We start from the raw sequence: 16,642 nt of genomic DNA, 5'->3' as shown, positions 1-16,642 counted from the left end.
CGACCCCTACCCCGCATATCAGATTCAGCAGAATCAAAATGCCCTGACTATCACGTGTTGACACTCACTCAGTCGTAACTCTGTCCCCGCATTGCTCCATCAAACAGATCAACCAACTCCTTCTTTCTTCATCCCCACTCTCTTTTTCATCCCTCTGCCACTCCCCTTCTCTTTCTCTCCTTTCACTCTCTCTTTCTCTTCACTCAAATCATCACCATGTTCGCCCTTCGTCGCACTGCTCTCCCTGCTCTGTCCTTGGTAAATACACCTACAATCACTCGCCCGTCCCTGAATCTGCACTTTTACCACGCACGCGAAAATCCCACGGACACATTATTTTCCTCAATCACTATCAGTCAAATCAACCCAATCAGCCATGCAGCAAAACGCTGACTCACACACTTACTCATCCTTCTCTTCTCTTCTTCTTGCCTTTCTCTCTCTATCCCTCTCGAAACAGGCTCGCGGCTACGCCACCAGCGGAAACGTCTCCGCCCTCTTGTTCGTCGAGCACAAGGACAACAAGGTCGCCGCCTCGACCTTGAACGCCCTCACCGCCGCCTCCAAACTCGGCGGTTCCATCACCGCTCTCGTCGCCGGCAACGCCCCCGACGCCGTCGTCAGCGAGGTCGCTAAGCTCTCTGGTGTCTCCAAGGTCTTGGTCGCCAAGGATGCGGCATTTGAACACACCCTTCCTGAATCCCAGGCTTCCTTGTTGGTCGAGGCCCAGAAGAAGCATGGATTCACGCATTTGATTGCTTCGCATTCGGCGTTTGGAAAGAATGTTATGCCCCGCGCGGCGGCCATTCTGGACGTGGCGCAGATCTCAGACATCACCGGAATTGAGAGTGCGGATACCTTCGTTCGCCCCATCTATGCTGGTAAATAAGCCTATGGAAATTGCAAATTGGAGAGGGGGAAGGGGGGATAATGGATGAACTGATGGAAAAGGAAGGATAAAGTCATAGGTCGAATAACATGGCAGCAATGTTATTTACACATCTATCCTCGCCTTTTTTTCCCACGTAGGTAACGCGATTGCAACGGTCAAGTCGAACGACTCCATCAAGGTGATCACCGTCCGCGGTACTGCTTTTCCCGCAGCAGGTCACCAGGACTCAGCCGCACCTCAGGAGGACGCCGGTGTGTCTGCAGACAAGGATTTGAGCGAGTATGTGAGCGAGCATATGCAAAAATCCGACCGCCCTGAGCTCGATAGCGCTAGCCGTGTCATTGCAGGAGGCCGTGGCATGAAGAACGGCGAGAACTTTGGCTTGCTCTATGAGATGGCTGACAAGATTGGCGCCGCTGGTATGTCACTACGAACACTCAAATGTGTGATACTCAATTGATTACGATTGGGCGTAAAGGTTATTGATGACCTTTTTTTTCATGTGTGTATAAACAAAATAACTGAATAGTTGGTGCTTCCCGTGCGGCTGTCGATGCTGGATACGTTGACAACTCCCTTCAGATCGGTCAGACCGGAAAGATCGTCGCTCCTGAGCTGTAAGTTTTTCGACATCCAAAAAAGAAAGAGAAAGAGAGAGACCATTGTTTTTCTCACCATCTTCTCCTAATGTCTAATGTGGAAACTTATTACATCTTTTACGCTTCTGACATAATACAATGAATTTGATCTGCTGTAGGTACGTTGCTGTCGGTATTTCGGGCGCAATCCAGCACTTGGCTGGTATGAAGGACTCGAAGACAATTGTTGCGATCAACAAGGATCCTGAGGCGCCTATCTTCCAGGTCGCTGATTACGGTCTTGTCGCCGATCTCTTCACAGCCGTTCCCGAGTTGACCAAGAAGTTGTAAATAGGGATTTTGACTCGATTCCATTTTCTTGGATTTGGATTGTCCGCAGCAGAGGAAGAAAAAGGAAAAAGAAAAAAAGATCATAGCCATCATGCTGAACGGAGGGCTATTAAAATAAAATGAACACTCGATAGATTTTAAAGTGGGCATTATACATGATGTCAATGGGTTTGATCCGCAACGGGATTTTTTTTCTTTATTTTTGTGGTGATCCCTTCACGAACGGAAATTGATGACCGTGTTGGCAGTGACGCTGGTGGTGGGTGGTTATCGGATAAAGTCTATATTGAAACTACCATCGCAAAGATAGCTCTTGCGATCCATGTCCATGCTTCCCTCTCATGATGCTCCAATGTTCTATGGCTATGGATCCCTTCCTCTGTTCACATCGAGTCTGCAGAGGCTATGCGGCGCCGGCGTTAAAGAACTTGACACCCATTTCATCAAAGGACGCGCCCTGAAAGGTAGCAGCGATGCCGCGCTTGACAAGCACATCCATGGTCTTTTGAAGAACTGTCGGATGGATGTTGTAGAACTCTTGGTCCTCAGAATTCTCACCGTGCGCGATTTCGTAGAATGTCAGGATTGAGTTGTTCATGCCCGACTCGAACACCTATTTCCCATTGTTTGTCGGAAAGGAAAGGAAAGGAAAGGGAAGAGGGGGGAGGGACGGTATAGAAGAGGTAGAGATGAGTTAGAAGATAGCAAGGGGTGCGATACCATGGCGCGGACGAAATCGCAAAAGTGAAAAATATCATAAATTACCCAAGAGGAGATGAGCGCAGCCCAGTCTTCTGGTTTCCGCCAGTAAATAATCGCGCGCCGCTTCCGTGAAGTTGCATCCCACTCAGCGTCTCCTATTCAACCATCATGGTGCGGGAAAAAAAAATCAGTACATAAGAATGTAGATCGCCACAAATGCTTGTAAGTGTCCTGACAATTTCGTCCGCAGTGGATATTTTATCATAAAAACGCGAAAAAAAGGGCAAGGATGCCCGTAGACAGGAGTGAGGGTGGAAAAATACCTACCTTTCTTTACCATCTCGTCCACAATCGCCTGAATCGTCTCTGGCTTGAGTTTTCCTATTCCACGATTGAAGATTTCAATCAAACAGAGATATTATTCCGGTCAGTCTCCTCCATCTTTCCTTCTTTTCCATTTCCTTCGTTTCCCCCCATCCTCCGATCCTTCATTTATTCATTTCCTTCGATCTTTTCGCCAAACTGTTCCAGGGCTGTCCACGTACGATTGATTTTTTGGTTATGAAACAACTGTTCATTTGAGAGAGAATCATCCAAATCGAGCTGATAGAGGCGATGGTGCCGGTAGTACCGCATTATGATCGTCGCCCACAGATCTGCCTGGTTCTTCCATGTCGATGCCGTCGGTTGTAACCTATGCCACGGACGGGAATTGGAAACGGATTAAGGTAAGGCGGACAGTATACAGGAAATGGATAGTCGTTAGCGAGACCATTGAATAAAAGATCAAGTTTCTTTCTCTCGGAGCGGACACCAAAAAAAAAAATTATCACTGTCATGATATGAATATCAAAGGCAGAACCCTTCCCCAACCCTCACCCTCGGAAACAGGAGTGTGGTCGGTCAATGGAAGGAGAGGAAGGGCTAAACATACGTGTAGAATGGCGGAAAGTTGTGGATAGACGGGAACTGGAATCCAGACGCGAGTGCAGGTGACTGACTTAATCCTAATGCCGCGTTCGAAGTTGGTTGTGACATTGCTGCAGAGACAGGAGGGGGGAGGATGTACAAAAGGGAGAGAGATGCTGGGCGTTGCATTCATCTCTTCCCCTCCAAAAAAAAAAAAAGTAGGATAGGACACTTCAATTTTATTGGTCAATTGAATATGGTGGGAGTGTTCAAAAATAAAGCTTTTAAAGCACGGCTGTATCTGTGCGTTCCACGAGATCAATGACTTGGACGCCTGAACGCTCGCAATCCGTGAGCAGGGACTTGCTCTTTCCGATAATGATGCCCACATCCGCCTCCACTATCAACCAGACCAGCAGAACCAAAGAGAACAAAACGCCAGAAAGAAATGGTGTAAATGTATTAATAAATAAAAAAGGAACAGCGTGATAGATTGTAAAAAGAAGATAAAAGTTGAAAACAAGAAGCACCAACTTACCAAGGCAGCCAAGATCCGTGGAAGAATCGCCTAAATAGGCCCACTTTGTATCCTCGAGTGTAAGGCCATGTCGTGCTGCATAATCCCGTTTCAGCTTAATGAACGCGTGTAACTTATCCGTTCCCGTTAGACATTGCACCTTCACCTCTCCGTTCGACAAGTGCTCCTCTGCCTCCTTCTTCAACGACGAATCATTAACGACATTTCTAGAAAAAGCTTCTGAGGTTGCAGAGCCGTCCTCGTCGAAGGAAGTCGATGGAGCAGATGCAGAGATTTTCCGCCGGAGCAGGAGTTCATGGTCTCCATGGAAGAACTGTAAGTTGGACGAAATCAGATTTGACTCGGGCAAGTACCGACCCGTCGCTTCCTCACTCCCAAAGACTTGGTCCATTGCGCCCCGAATCAAGTCCTCACTCCAGTTCACTGACACAATATATAATTCGCCCGTCATTTTCTCTTCCTTCGCCTTCTCTTCCGCTTTGTGCTCTCGGTTCTTAACAAACGCCTTCAGAAATTCCACCATCCCAGGCCTCAGTCGAATCTGATTGCGTCCATACTCTCGGATCTGTCGTCTCGTTAGCCCAACCAAGTTCCCGCTCTCGTACACCCGGTCCAGGGAAACCTTTTCGACGGCACGCTTTCGAACTTGGGAACGGATCCAGGGTTGGAGGGAAGGGAGCTTTGGAACAGGGAGTTCTGGCTCGGGGGTGAAGGTCCGACCGTCAATATGGCATTTCAGTTCTCGGACGCTTGGAGCCATCAGGCGATTGTGATGATTAGGATGCTGAGAGTGGAGGTGAGAGTGAGGATGTCCAGTTGGCGCTGTTGCTATGGTGGTGGAATGAGGGTGCTGAGCGCCATGCTTCTCGTGCTCGCACTCCTGGCTGCATGCCCCCTGCTGCTGCTCCTGCTGCTGCTCGCCTTGTTCTACACCACCTCCATGTTCTGCCTTGTCCTTGACTGCATTATCATCCGTATTTAAATGACATAAATCCGCAACATCGACCTTCTGCAAATCATCCAGATACGCCTTTAGAATCTCATCCCACGACATTTCCGGCTCCCGGAACCCTGCCGTGGATCGAATCTGAGAAGCGAGTATATCGAACGAAGAGGTCGTGTCATGATCCGTGATTGTCTCGTCAAAGTCGCACACCAGGTGGTCAAAGTCTAGAAGTCCTGGTAGAGCGAAGGGGGAGGTGTTGAGTGAGGCGCCGTTTAAGGCTGGGGTGTGGACAAAGTCGATAGTGAGTGGGTTCGGGAGTGGTGTTGGTCTTGCAGATGCATTGTTGGTTGAGTTGAGGAGGTGAATGAGGCCTTCGGCAGTGGGGAATCGGTAGAGTGTTGATGTCATGGTTTTTCTGGTCGGTCGAAGAAGAAGGGCATTCTTACCCACGCTTTTTGGGAATATGATATGCGGAAAAGCGCTGTCATTGTGCAGATCGTGTCAGCCGCGCTGCCGATCCGCTTGCTGACTGGATGGACTTTCTTTTCCTTGGACCCTTCCTGCCACTACCTCCATCTTTCTTTTCAATTCAAGACATGCGTAGAAAGCCTTAATGCTTCTTGCTAAGGGTCATCCTTGGCAGTATGGCAGTATAACTGGCTAGCGGATAGGCAGTGGCATCCAAGATAAAGCGTATATCGATTAAACACCTCAACCGCACAGATGCCTCAGATGCCTCAAAACATTGTACCGCGATTGTTGCCGAGGGCAACTTCATAAGATTAAAGCGACAACAGCATCGTAAACAACAGCAACAACATTGACAGCAACCACTATGGCAATGTCATTCAAATGCCTTGACACTATTTGCCACACATATCACTTTTCTTTTTACTTGTTTTTATTATTATTCGCATTCTATTTTTTCTCGTCCTCAGGTTGACGCCTCAGCTGCAGCGGGCGACGAACCCTGTAACGTCCCACTCTCCAGCTCCTGGCCCTGTTGCTGATACTGTTGCTGATACTGTTGCTGATACTGTTGCTGTTGCTGTTGCTGCTCCTCCTGCGACGAAGATCTCTGCCGGTGACGAGTCCCATGCGTTCCGTTCGCACTGCTCTGCCCACCACCGATCACTTCATCATCATCCATCTCTGTCAATGTCCCCAGCTCCGTCGCCCCACCTGCGCCCAGATGCATGCCGTCCAATCCCACATTCGGCGGCGTCATCACCAGCGTCTTCCCAAACACATCCGCATGCATATCTCCCTGCCCCACCTGCTGCTGCCCCTGTCCGTTCGCCGCCGAACTTCCTGTTGTAGCTGTAGCCGCAGCCCCGGCACTGTTTCCAAACCCTTGCTGATGCACCATCGGGTTTAATCTCGAGCTCGAATTCGTCCGTGCCCGGTTACGTGTCGGGATCGTGATGTTCCTCACAAAATTCTGGATCAAATGTCCCGCCGCCGCCATATGGTTCGTCGATGGGCTCGCCGCCTGCTGTCTCGGTGAGAACGAAATCGGCGGAGGCGATGGCGCCATAAAGAACGCAGAAGAAGGCGATTGCTGCGCCAAAGAGTTCAAAGACGCCGTCGACGTCACTGCCACAGAATCCGCCCCCGATGGTAATATGGAGATATTCATTGGCAAAGAAACCATATCCTCTGGCACTCCTGCTTCCGCTCCTGCTGCCACAGGCGATTGTGAGATCGATCCTGAACCGGACCGACGCATTGTCTCCTGAACGGCTCTATTTCTTTCCAGGCCCGGATGGCCCTGGTCGTCGTGACTAAGAGCACTCGGCGCCAGTCCGTGTGGGGTTGGGGTCGGGGTTGGGATCTGGACCTGGACTCCGCGTGATGCAGATGCAGATCCATCACTCATGTAGTTTTCATTCAACGGCACCTGGAATGTGTGTGCCTGTTCCGACGGCGGTGTTGGCGCATATGCCTCCTCGGCTAGTATCTCTGTTGAGTGTGTCTCCTGTTCAGCTGGGTCTTCCTGCATCTGCTCCAAAGGAGTCTCTTGCGCTCGTTCTTGATTCGCCTTCTCGATTGCAGCGGCAACATCTGTTTGTTCATCAAGAAGAAAAAAAAAAAACGAAGCACAGTCAATCACTGGGCAACCTTATAAACCATAGCGCTCTTGGTGAGTGGAAATACAGCTGGGGGGATTTTTTTTTGTGTTCTCATTGTTTTGTTGTTGCTGCTGCTGTCGTTGCTTTTTTGCTGTTTCTCTAAAAATACAATGCCGATCCAAATGGTCTCAACAACTACCTTCTGCAGGTATTTCCTCCTCGACCGGATCATCGATCTCGACGGTGTCCTCGAGATCCGCGAACGTCCGGCAAAGCGGGCACAGGAAGCCGGGGTGGTTGGCCATCAGCAATGGGCGGATACATTTGTAATGGTAGACGTGCGAGCAAGGCGCCACAAAAAGTGACTGGAACGATGCGATCCTGAACAAGCAGATGCAGCAGTCTGTCGAGCTCGCAGCGTTGGCCGTCGTCAGCGATCGAATGGCCTTCAATGTATTCATTCTATTCGTAATGGGAATACCATGGGTCCGTTAGCACAGAAATCACCTTTAAGCATAGACTACGACTTTGGTTAAAAGATACCCATTTGCAAGTATTTTTTTAAGTACCTAAATGGATTTGCTTGCTGTTGCCACGATCGATTCAGTTCAAGACGCATCTTGACACAGCGGTAGATCTCTGTACTCGATATGAACCGTACAGCGAAGGGGAAAAGATATGCATGTTAGCGGCAGAGCCAAGATATCGAAGAAATCACGGCGCCATGGTGCCATGGCGCTTCCTATCCCTGTCATTTCCCCCTTTTTTGTATTGCTAAGAGGCACTAGTCTCCTTAAATATCCATGTGGCTGCAAGGAATGAAAAAGATCTAGTCATCTTCGTCATTTGCCATGCTTAGACTCCTGCATCCTGATTTAATGTCCACTCCGTGGTGCCTGGCTAGCCCCATTGAAATGAGGTCCTGAAGGAGTCTCTCTGTAGTGTATACGCCGGCGGTTCTTTGTCCAGTGAGAAGATCCACTGATAGACAGTGCTGTTAGACTAACCTTGTGTGCCTCCTTGGTAATCCACGCCTAACTGGACTACATCTCCATCCTTGAGCTGCGTCGGCTTCGACTCCACGCCAGGCGGAGAAAGTCGAGCATGGTTTAGAAACGTTCCAGACGATGACTTTGTATCCCGGATATAAAACTAAAGGAAAGAAATAAGGTGTGCGGGGTTAACAGTCGGCAGCATCATCGTCATCGGCTCCACAGTTGAGCTCTATGCCATAAATCAAGAAAACCTTCTCCACTCGGCACTCTGCTGAAGTATTATCCCCTCCCCCATACACCATATCGCTTTCAAGAAGAAAGAAAGTTCAAAAATAATACATACACATACACATACACATGCACATGCACACAGAAGGAATAACGTTTGGGAAGCGTGCGGTGACATTGAAAAAATGGGGAGACCAAAGATCGTCCTTAGCCCTGAATCTAACTCTGACTCTGACAAGACAATCTTCCCTCCTGTTGTCTGTTCGACAGTCAAAAAAAAAAAAAAACGATATTCTTGGGGAGGATAAAAAAAAGTTGGTAATGAAAATTCCGCCTTGTTGTATTCCAGAGTAGTGTCAAGGTATGATGTGCTTTGTCGGGAAACGTTGTCCTGGATTCAAAATCGAAAAGAATTCCTTTGCGCTTGCGCAAGGACGGGAAGGAACCTACCCAACTACTACCGGCCACCATAACAAAAAAAAATAAAAATAAAAAGTATGCAACCGCGACCCTATTATCACTTCTCATTTTTTTTACGCTGCATCAATATGATGAAAGAAAAAATGAAAATAACGTCGATCCAAACGCAGGATTGTGCGTATGTCTCGCTGCATACTATTCAATTACTTCCTTCTTTATCCGAGGGTTTCTGCCCATTCATAAGGCATGTTTGACTGGACTGGGGGAGGCGGGGAGAGTCCGAACAGCACCGAATTGAAAGCCGGTTTGCGTTTTTGCGTACCTTCCCCTGCTCTGTGAAGATCTCTGCATGTCCACGAGAAACGACCTTGGACTTGAAGGTAACCCTGTTGGGAAGGGATTGCTTATCTGTGAAGCGACCAATCTTGAGCACGAACCCCTCGGGCACATCCTTGTCGACGACCTCAAAGTGGAGTGACCGCGGTGCATCAAGGTGCGGTACAATTCGAATGTGCGGAATGGGTGATGTGCTGATAGCATTGCTCCCTCCTGCTGTTACTGCTCCTGTTGCGGTTGTTGTTGTTACTGGTGCTGGTCCAGGTGATGCAAAGGTGTGACCATTGGCCGTAAGGCTGTGGGGGGATGTAACACCCTGGGGAAGAGTGTGACTTGGAGTGGCGCTCATCCTCTGGGTCAATAGATACGGGGCAAGGAAAGGCAGCTTTGAGTGAGGAGTGAGGAGTGAGGAGTGAGGAGTGAGGAGGAAAAGAATTGAACAAAAAAGTATAGAAGAAGAATTGGGTGGAGGGGTAATAGGCGTACAAGTAGACGAACAAAAAGACAAGGTGGAGTTGAAGGATGCAGCAGAAGAAAAAAAAAAGCGTCAGGAGTGTGCAACAAACAAACAAACAAACAAAATAAAGGTGTGAGGTTGAAGTGGGGTGTGCAAAAGGGGGTAGACTGAGTTCTGTTTCTGTGAAAGAGCTCAGAAAGAAGAGCACAGTGTGTGTATGGTGGAAGCAAGAGAGACAGAGAGAAAGTGATGAGAGCAAGGAGAAGACAAGATTAGATCAAAAGGCCGAAAAGAAGTTCCCATTGGGTGAATCTCAGAAAAGGAATGAGGAAAGTCGACTGGAGAAGCGGTGTGGGGGAGTGAAGACAAGTAAAGAGGCACTGTATGCCATCAAACCCCTTTTCCAGCCCGCGATGGTGTAAGCGGCTCCCTTTTGTGCCCCGTGCCCTCATTTGAGCGATGAGCATCGACAGCACACGGGCTCCACGAAGCGCTTGAACCTATCTCAGCTCATCCCTACTTTGCTCATATGAACCAGACCCCATCTCTACTACTCCACTTTTTTTTTTTTTTTTTTGGCTCCTCCTCCCTCTTTAGTACCAGGTCGAAGGCTCCGTCTTCTCAATGTTCTAATACACGTCCAGACATGGGAGTTTTGCTCTCGCCCATCCCTGTCCCGCATGGGCGCCGGACACCGAATTTACCCTACCATCAAAAAAAACCCCCCAATCATGGCTTCTTCCCTGCCCAATTCAGAGGGCTCTCACCTTTGCAATCACCATCGTAATCACGATCGCCCATCGAAGGTTTATTGCCTTGACGCTCAAAATAACACCTCACAATATAAGGCGGGGAAGAGATGAGAACAATTTCTTGAAGGCTTTCTTCTTTACTACCATGGCCGCAACAGCCGGTATAACGTTACAAAAAAAGAAGATACCGTGGGCGTGTTCGTGGGCCACATGCATATCACACTATCCAAGAGCAACATTAAAGCAGAGTTGACCTTTACCCGGCTTGCACGCAAAAAAAAAAAAACTTGAGCGTATGACCGGCTTTTTCTTTTATTGGCGCCAGATCTCCCTAGACGCGCAGGAGTACCACTAATAATATGGTCGGTTATCGTAAAAGATAACATTAGCTAGGCAGCACTAACCTCCATAACACTGTGCTGTACTACGCTGTGCTGTGCTGTGCTATGCTGTGTTGTGTTATGCTGCGCCGTACATGCATGACAAGCACTCTTGAACACGATCACATATGGGTAAATAAAGTTTGAAAAACGCGTTTTTTTTTCATTGCTCCCGTTCAAGACGCGATCAACTATTACCATTGCTGAGTATCTCCCCAGATATTGTCTTCTCGTTTCATCTTCCAATAGAAAGAAAAACACTGTAATACAATGCAGCTTAGAGCAACACAGAGTAGAATAGCAGAGCACAGCAGCGCATAGTGCGATTTACTCGCACGGCGGATCATTGCATAGACCACTTACATGACGATTAGTCGCCCATTGCATACGAGTCTAAAGAACTCCAAGAGCACTGCACTAATGAGAAAAGTCGCTTTTATTCAGAATTCTAATGCAAAGGATAATGCTTGGGACACCTTTTCTGGTTTCATGAGCTCCTAAAATACGGCGTAATGGACCCTCTTCAGGCTCTAGTTAGTAGACTGGGGCTTAATTTTTCAACTGTAAGCGTAATAAACACTCTCAGGTTCCTCATTACAAGTTCTTGAGACTCAATCTTCTTTTCTAGCGACTAATAAACGACATGGAAGCAAAGGGTGTAGTGGTTAGCGCTTGTGGTATCGGACAAAATCAACAGAATCACTGAAGCACGCCTTTTTTTTACCTCTTTCTGAAGTATCATTTCAAACACTCTGCCTTGGTACCATAACAAGCCTTCCTCGTTTAGCATCGATTGTGCAATCATATTCTTCCCATTTGCAATCTCGAGATCCAGAGCTGCAATTTCCAACTTTCGGAGGGCAGTCGCTTCTTCATAAAGCTCCATCACTCTTTCGAAAACGGCTGGGTTCACTTCGGTAATTTCTTTTGAGCCACTGCGCACTTCCTGAATTTGTTGAAGCAACTCAGACTCTGCTCGCATCTATAAAGTGTTGATTGAGATTGTAAGTCTTAGCTACTCAACGAAGGTGCGGTACGTAATCTGGATCACTGCATGTCTCCTCCAATACACTTACGATGGCCCCAAGAAAATTGATGCCGTAGCCCGCAAGGTCTGTTGACCCTATCGAATGGTCTAACCGCGGATGAAAGGATGCTGCGGACGATGGTTCCGTTGATCCGTTGTTGCTAGTGACTGGCCATTGACCCGGGAAAGGAGGGAGTTGCACTGGAGGGCGGTAGTTGTTGGTATCGTATTGAAGACCTGAAGCTCTGGCTCTTGAAATCGAATGTGTATTCATTATCTGTTCCGATGGCATGTTATTTCCATTGTGTTGAGACTGCGTGTTACTAAAAGGGTGTTGAGGTGACATGTTGTTGAAAGGGTGCTGAGGTGACATGTTATTGAAGATCGTGTTAAGATAGTATAGGAATGTGTTTTGGAGGCGAATAGGAGAGAGAGAGGTGGGCAATTTGATATGAAGAGTACTATCAACCAATATTATAGATGCTGTTTGCAAGGCGTTTGAGCAGTTGAAGGAGCTTTTGTTCAAGTAGAACCACAGTTGTTCCATCAGTGCCTTCATTCGATCTTTTGTCGACCTTGGAGAAGCCTGAGTTCAATATTAAAAAAGGCGCGTTCTTTAAGGATATTACAGCAAAGGTTCACTTAAGCAAAAAGGCGTGTAGTTCACCCGATAATGACCCATACCTCATTCCTTACTTTTTTCATCCACATCCTTGCTACCGCACTCGAAATTGCTAGTTCACATTAATACATTACAGTCCACCGTGCGGACGAAATTATCAACAAGGGATTTGACCCCCCCTCCCTGCAGAGTTTGTGCTTATACTCTGAGATCATGACTTTGCGTCCAGGTCCGAATAGACCAAGTGCGTGTGCTACATGTCAGCTATCACACTGTGAGAGCAGTTCTATTTAAGTCCACGGTAGCACAACAGAAGCGATGTTTTATTTTCATATAAAAAAATCTTTCGACTTGTCCTTAAGACTCATCATACATTGTTTTATACAGCCGCTCGTCACCCTGCTCCATCTTGCTGAAGGTTCTTACACAATCAATTCCGTAGCCTAACAGGCGTCTGTTTTTATTCCGGCTTGAATGCCGGGGATATCTTGAGTTCGCAACGAATGGGTGTAGAAGTCGATCGCTAGAGAGGAAGTTCATGGCTCACATCCCGGAGCCAACGTCTCACCCTGACCTTCCCGACCTACACTTTCAGGAGGGTGTGTCTCTGTGCAAGCATTTTACGCGCCTTCGTCCCAATCTCATTATACCCACGTTCACCTTCAGGAGCTTAGTTTGATGTGTGTTTCTATGCAAACATTTTGGGGACAAAGGGTAACTTTTCGCGTCCGCTCCAACCAATCCTTCAAATGTCTTCCTTATCATTCGCCGTTCTCGCTTCTGCCTTGTCGAATAGTCATCACCTACCACTTTCTCAACTTTTTATTCGTCTATCTCGACCTATCAACCCATCTCTTTTCCTCGATGGAAATTGAGCTAAGTCATCTGTGGTTTACAAAAATTTGTTATTTCATTTGCTGAATGCGATCTTTTTTTCTTTTTTTTTTTGTTGTTGGTTTCAATTTGGTTTCTTTATTGATTTTGGGGTTACTATGATTACAGATGTGTACAATGGAGGGGGGGGGGGGGGGGGGGGGTGGACGCATGCACTAGCCAGAGTGCAAAAAGCCAAAAGAAAAGCATACTTTCTCTCCTTTTTTCTTTTTTCTCTCTCTCTGCCTTCTCAGCGAAACATTGCTGTCGCTGTCGAGAAGATGGATGAGCGAAGTGGTTATGAGATGTAAAGATGCTGGGTGTATTAGCATATTACAATGCAAGACCGGAAATATAGACAATTAGAAAAAAAAAAAGAAACCGCAAGAAATGCTTGATTCTGTTATCCTTATAGCGATCTGTGTGCAAGAACTAAGTGGGCGGGGTGTTAAGCAATCGTATTAAATCCCTGGGATTGTCGGCGCTTGGACATAACATCCTGATGGATGACCGCGTGATGAACATAGGGCTTCTCTTCTTCCTTAGTCTTGGTGCGGTTGACAACATTTTGGAACGCGATCAACACCTCGGTCGAGTGTTCCTTAGGAAGGTGGTTTGAATCGCAATGCATCTTGATCTCGACATCAACAAATAGCGGGTACTATTATATCGGAAAAATAAGAAAGCAAGGAGCATTCAATTAGTTATCGCTCTTGATCAATGAATGAATGGATACTTGGGAGAAAGTTCCTCATGTCGATAGGACTAATCCAAAAGAACAAAACATGGACACAGACAAACTTACATCTTGATAAAACTCATCTGCTCCTAGGTGGACAATGGTCTCGTCATCGCAACAGGTGCTGAGCATGAAGACATGTCCGCACCGGATGCGAATGAAGCTTTTGGAGATACCGGACCAGACTTTAGGGTCTTGGCGCAGATGTTGCTCGATCGACTGGACAGAACTCTGGATGTTGTCTTCAAGCACGGGAATCGAGTCCGAGATGGTGGGCTCGACCAACTTCTTAGTCAGCCATGCCTCGAGCAGCCGGCAGATTACATTCGTCTTGGCGTTGCCATGCGAGGCCAGATGAGGGATCTATTGTGCGTTATTGGGAGGGGCCAACAAGACAAAAATAAAATAAAAGAGGATCAATTAGTCACTGTGCATAGGGGACATTATGAGAAAAGAGGGGTGAGAATGTCTGTCACGTCAGGAAGGAGGAGGAGGAGGAGGGGGAGGAGAAAGGCTGTGCTGATGCATGCCAAAGGAAATTTGTTTCTCTGTGCAGACTCTTACCGCTAAGAATCCACCACCGCGACCGATGCCGTCGAAAAAGTAAGTCGTACGGATCGTCGACACACTCTTCCAATAATCTTCCTCCATCGTGTTCACAAACACGTCGTAGCTCTCACGCTCCTCTTTGGCCTGTGTCGGCGACAACAGATTGCTCGAGAAAGTGAAGCCCACGGGCACATTGGATGCGGATCGCATTTGGAGAGGGGACATGGCCGAGGGTGCCGAGCTGGACTGACGCATCATCAGCGACAAGTCCTTCTCGTCCTCATCGAGACGTTTATGAAATCTTGATGAGAAGATATGATCATTTGGCTCTTGATCGTCGTCTTCGTCGTCGACTTGAAGATGACGACCCATATGAGGGGTCAATGGTGGCGAGGGGATGTTGATGGCAGCCGATGAGGGCTCCTTGAGACTCTTTGGGATTTGGATTTGCATGCTTGTGGTCATCCGGGGTATCGACGATGTGGAGGTGGATCGGGTCGTGAACTTTGGACGAACAACCGAGGTCGAATTGGACTTGCCAGGCAACTTGATGGAGGGAACCTTGCAGCCTGTCATCATTAGGGGCGTGAGAAGAGAGAGGGGGGACGAGGACACCGAGGATGGGTTCGAATGTGGATGGGTGGACGTCCACAGGGAAGTGTGCAGGAATGTCATGGCGGATATGTGTCCGAAAAAGAGGAGGAAGATGTGGATAGCAGAATGGGACGCAAGATTGGCCAGCAAAGAGGTGCGGGGAAGTAATGAAGAAAGAAGCGTGAAGGACAAGGGTAGAGAAGAAAAGGAAGTTAGAGATACGCTTTTGTACTTTTTTTATCAAAAAAGGAAGTGACCAAGGATCACCGGCTCCCTCGCATCCATCATTGCATGCAAACATTTGCGGGTATGGTTGGTAAAGCAACGATGTTGATTCGTGGGAGAGGGGAAGGAGGAGGCTTCCTAGTCATTTCTCTAATTGCAAATGCATGCTCAATGCAAACACACAGACCAGAACCAGACCAGACCAGGTACTATTTCCTCTTCTCACGCTAGCAGCTCATCCAATAAGCAGGGAACAATGAGAAACGCATGGGAAAAAGAGCGATCAAAGCGAACGGTCGGATTCTCATTCTCATAATCATGACAGCGTGTTCTATATCGTCCTTGTACACCCAAAACGTGGAGGGATTGGAAATGCATTGAAAATGAGGGCAGGATATGCATTCTAACCCCCCTCTGCAAGGTACACTGCAGGGGGAGGGGAGCTGCCTGGGAGAGTGTGAGAAAAATGAGGACGATGGGACACTCCATCCATTATGGTTTCAATGCTGAGAGATATGATATGATTATGACCACGATAGTTTTGTAGGAACAAGCTCGCCACACTAAGCCCTATTGAGTCTATGTTGTGTTTGCCCATTTGTGCAACATACCCCGCTACAATTACATCATTCCGACTTTAGTACCTTTGCACAAAGTCGAATAAGTGAATGGGTTGGAAGGGAGATGAGAGGGATGGCTGGAACACTCTTGGAAAAATTGTATCAATCAAAGAAACCGCAGACACCCGGGTCAATGTCCAGAGCTCACTCATTGCGCCCAAATTTCCCTCGTTCGCTCATGAAGCCACTGACCAGTCTATGCCCACTGCCTTCTATCTAACTGGATACGACATTTTGGTAGCCAATGTGCGTGGTTTCAGGACAGGGCCCAAACACAACTGACACAGGGCTATGACTAGACACTCACAGCCTCATGATGATCCGGGTTTTCATTGAAGATGTTCAATAACAAAAATGCCTCTTTTTTCTTGGTTTGCATGTCATTCATTCACTGTGGACAATGCTACCACCATCTGATAAAACTCCCTAGAAATGAAGCTTTCTTCTGGACTCCACATACATATCTGAGAGAAGGAAACAAGAGGCACAAAGGCACAAAGGCATAAAGAGCAGACTAGGATGGCGGTGATGTTCATTGTCCATAAACCCATATATAATAAATGCACACATGCATGTTGCTTCCTGTCGGCCCAAGGATGATGATCATCCATTATGTTGTGAAACAAAGCGAGTAGTGCACTCTCGATAACTCTAAGGTCCCCTCCCCTTCCTCCTACACAAAGCCAACCAGCCAGTCAGCCTCGCCCATTGTAGTCTTCTCGAACGCATCCACTCACATACACCTTCACTATCTCTCCTCTTTCACACTCTCCCTTTTACTCACATTGTTGGAAAGAAAAACGGACTAGTGGGAAATGAACCAATGGCACGAAACAC

General features: G+C 47.6%; 8 protein-coding genes across 8 annotated transcripts; 2 read left to right on the top strand and 6 right to left on the bottom strand.

Moving 5' to 3' along the window:
- The first annotated feature begins 69 nt into the window (after window positions 1–69).
- Window positions 70–1,969, top strand: BC939DRAFT_447629 (electron-transfer-flavoprotein, alpha polypeptide). Its single transcript, XM_051555125.1, has 5 exons — window positions 70–258; window positions 461–881; window positions 1,030–1,311; window positions 1,422–1,509; window positions 1,650–1,969. Exons 1-5 carry the CDS (start codon window positions 217–219, stop codon window positions 1,819–1,821), a joined length of 1,005 nt encoding a protein of 334 aa, XP_051413558.1. The 5' UTR covers window positions 70–216; the 3' UTR covers window positions 1,822–1,969.
- A 17-nt stretch (window positions 1,970–1,986) lies between these two features.
- BC939DRAFT_447626 (ESCRT-II complex subunit-domain-containing protein) lies at window positions 1,987–3,606 on the bottom strand. Its single transcript, XM_051555124.1, has 5 exons — window positions 3,458–3,606; window positions 3,069–3,217; window positions 2,851–2,904; window positions 2,587–2,678; window positions 1,987–2,434 (listed from the first exon to the last, which is right to left on the bottom strand). Exons 1-5 carry the CDS (start codon window positions 3,559–3,561, stop codon window positions 2,225–2,227), a joined length of 609 nt encoding a protein of 202 aa, XP_051413557.1. The 5' UTR covers window positions 3,562–3,606; the 3' UTR covers window positions 1,987–2,224.
- Window positions 3,607–3,636: 30 nt separating this feature from the next.
- On the bottom strand, window positions 3,637–5,517 carry BC939DRAFT_447624 (uncharacterized protein). The gene is made up of 2 exons (XM_051555123.1): window positions 3,971–5,517; window positions 3,637–3,832 (listed from the first exon to the last, which is right to left on the bottom strand). The coding sequence occupies exons 1-2, from the start codon at window positions 5,322–5,324 to the stop codon at window positions 3,717–3,719; spliced, it is 1,470 nt and encodes a 489-aa protein (XP_051413556.1). The 5' UTR covers window positions 5,325–5,517; the 3' UTR covers window positions 3,637–3,716.
- On the bottom strand, window positions 5,518–5,788 carry BC939DRAFT_447623 (uncharacterized protein). The gene has a single exon (XM_051555122.1). It carries the CDS (start codon window positions 5,692–5,694, stop codon window positions 5,527–5,529), a length of 168 nt encoding a protein of 55 aa, XP_051413555.1. The 5' UTR covers window positions 5,695–5,788; the 3' UTR covers window positions 5,518–5,526.
- Window positions 5,789–6,340: 552 nt separating this feature from the next.
- Window positions 6,341–6,655, top strand: BC939DRAFT_475997 (uncharacterized protein; the record flags this gene model as incomplete). Its single annotated transcript, XM_051558554.1, has 1 exon — window positions 6,341–6,655. The coding sequence occupies one exon, from the start codon at window positions 6,341–6,343 to the stop codon at window positions 6,653–6,655; it is 315 nt and encodes a 104-aa protein (XP_051413554.1).
- A 521-nt stretch (window positions 6,656–7,176) lies between these two features.
- BC939DRAFT_483758 (SMAD/FHA domain-containing protein) lies at window positions 7,177–9,316 on the bottom strand (the record flags this gene model as incomplete). Its single annotated transcript, XM_051559206.1, has 5 exons — window positions 7,177–7,450; window positions 7,558–7,627; window positions 7,996–8,140; window positions 8,954–9,222; window positions 9,283–9,316. 5 exons carry the CDS (start codon window positions 9,314–9,316, stop codon window positions 7,177–7,179), a joined length of 792 nt encoding a protein of 263 aa, XP_051413553.1.
- A 1,500-nt stretch (window positions 9,317–10,816) lies between these two features.
- BC939DRAFT_514796 (uncharacterized protein) lies at window positions 10,817–12,824 on the bottom strand (the record flags this gene model as incomplete). Its single annotated transcript, XM_051561137.1, has 6 exons — window positions 10,817–11,053; window positions 11,155–11,187; window positions 11,281–11,538; window positions 11,633–11,832; window positions 12,280–12,317; window positions 12,793–12,824. The coding sequence occupies 6 exons, from the start codon at window positions 12,822–12,824 to the stop codon at window positions 10,997–10,999; spliced, it is 618 nt and encodes a 205-aa protein (XP_051413552.1). The 3' UTR covers window positions 10,817–10,996.
- Window positions 12,825–13,236: 412 nt separating this feature from the next.
- Window positions 13,237–14,942, bottom strand: BC939DRAFT_514794 (uncharacterized protein; the record flags this gene model as incomplete). The annotated part of the gene is made up of 3 exons (XM_051561136.1): window positions 13,237–13,739; window positions 13,884–14,180; window positions 14,382–14,942. The coding sequence occupies 3 exons, from the start codon at window positions 14,940–14,942 to the stop codon at window positions 13,527–13,529; spliced, it is 1,071 nt and encodes a 356-aa protein (XP_051413551.1). The 3' UTR covers window positions 13,237–13,526.
- Window positions 14,943–16,642: the final 1,700 nt, after the last annotated feature.

This window comes from Gamsiella multidivaricata (genome assembly GCF_025024155.1).
Source record: "Gamsiella multidivaricata strain RSA 2152 chromosome Unknown BC939scaffold_23, whole genome shotgun sequence".
Taxonomy (NCBI): domain Eukaryota; kingdom Fungi; phylum Mortierellomycota; class Mortierellomycetes; order Mortierellales; family Mortierellaceae; genus Gamsiella; species Gamsiella multidivaricata.
The sequence above is the reverse complement of the archived record's forward strand: the minus strand, read 5'-3'. Positions and strand labels throughout refer to the sequence as shown.

Coding starts and splice junctions, on each gene's coding strand:
- BC939DRAFT_447629 (XM_051555125.1), top strand. CDS start 217: ATGTTCGCCCTTCGTCGCACTGCTCTCCCTGCTCTGTCCTTG. Junction 259..460: donor CTCTCCCTGCTCTGTCCTTG/GTAAATACACCT, acceptor CTCTCGAAACAG/GCTCGCGGCTACGCCACCAG. Junction 882..1,029: donor CGTTCGCCCCATCTATGCTG/GTAAATAAGCCT, acceptor TTTCCCACGTAG/GTAACGCGATTGCAACGGTC.
- BC939DRAFT_447626 (XM_051555124.1), bottom strand. CDS start 3,561: ATGTCACAACCAACTTCGAACGCGGCATTAGGATTAAGTCAGTCACCT. Junction 3,218..3,457: donor AACTTTCCGCCATTCTACAC/GTATGTTTAGCC, acceptor TCCGTGGCATAG/GTTACAACCGACGGCATCGA. Junction 2,435..2,586: donor CTGCGCTCATCTCCTCTTGG/GTAATTTATGAT, acceptor AATGGGAAATAG/GTGTTCGAGTCGGGCATGAA.
- BC939DRAFT_447624 (XM_051555123.1), bottom strand. CDS start 5,324: ATGACATCAACACTCTACCGATTCCCCACTGCCGAAGGCCTCATTCAC. Junction 3,833..3,970: donor CACGGATCTTGGCTGCCTTG/GTAAGTTGGTGC, acceptor TCTGGTTGATAG/TGGAGGCGGATGTGGGCATC.
- BC939DRAFT_447623 (XM_051555122.1), bottom strand. CDS start 5,694: ATGAAGTTGCCCTCGGCAACAATCGCGGTACAATGTTTTGAGGCATCT.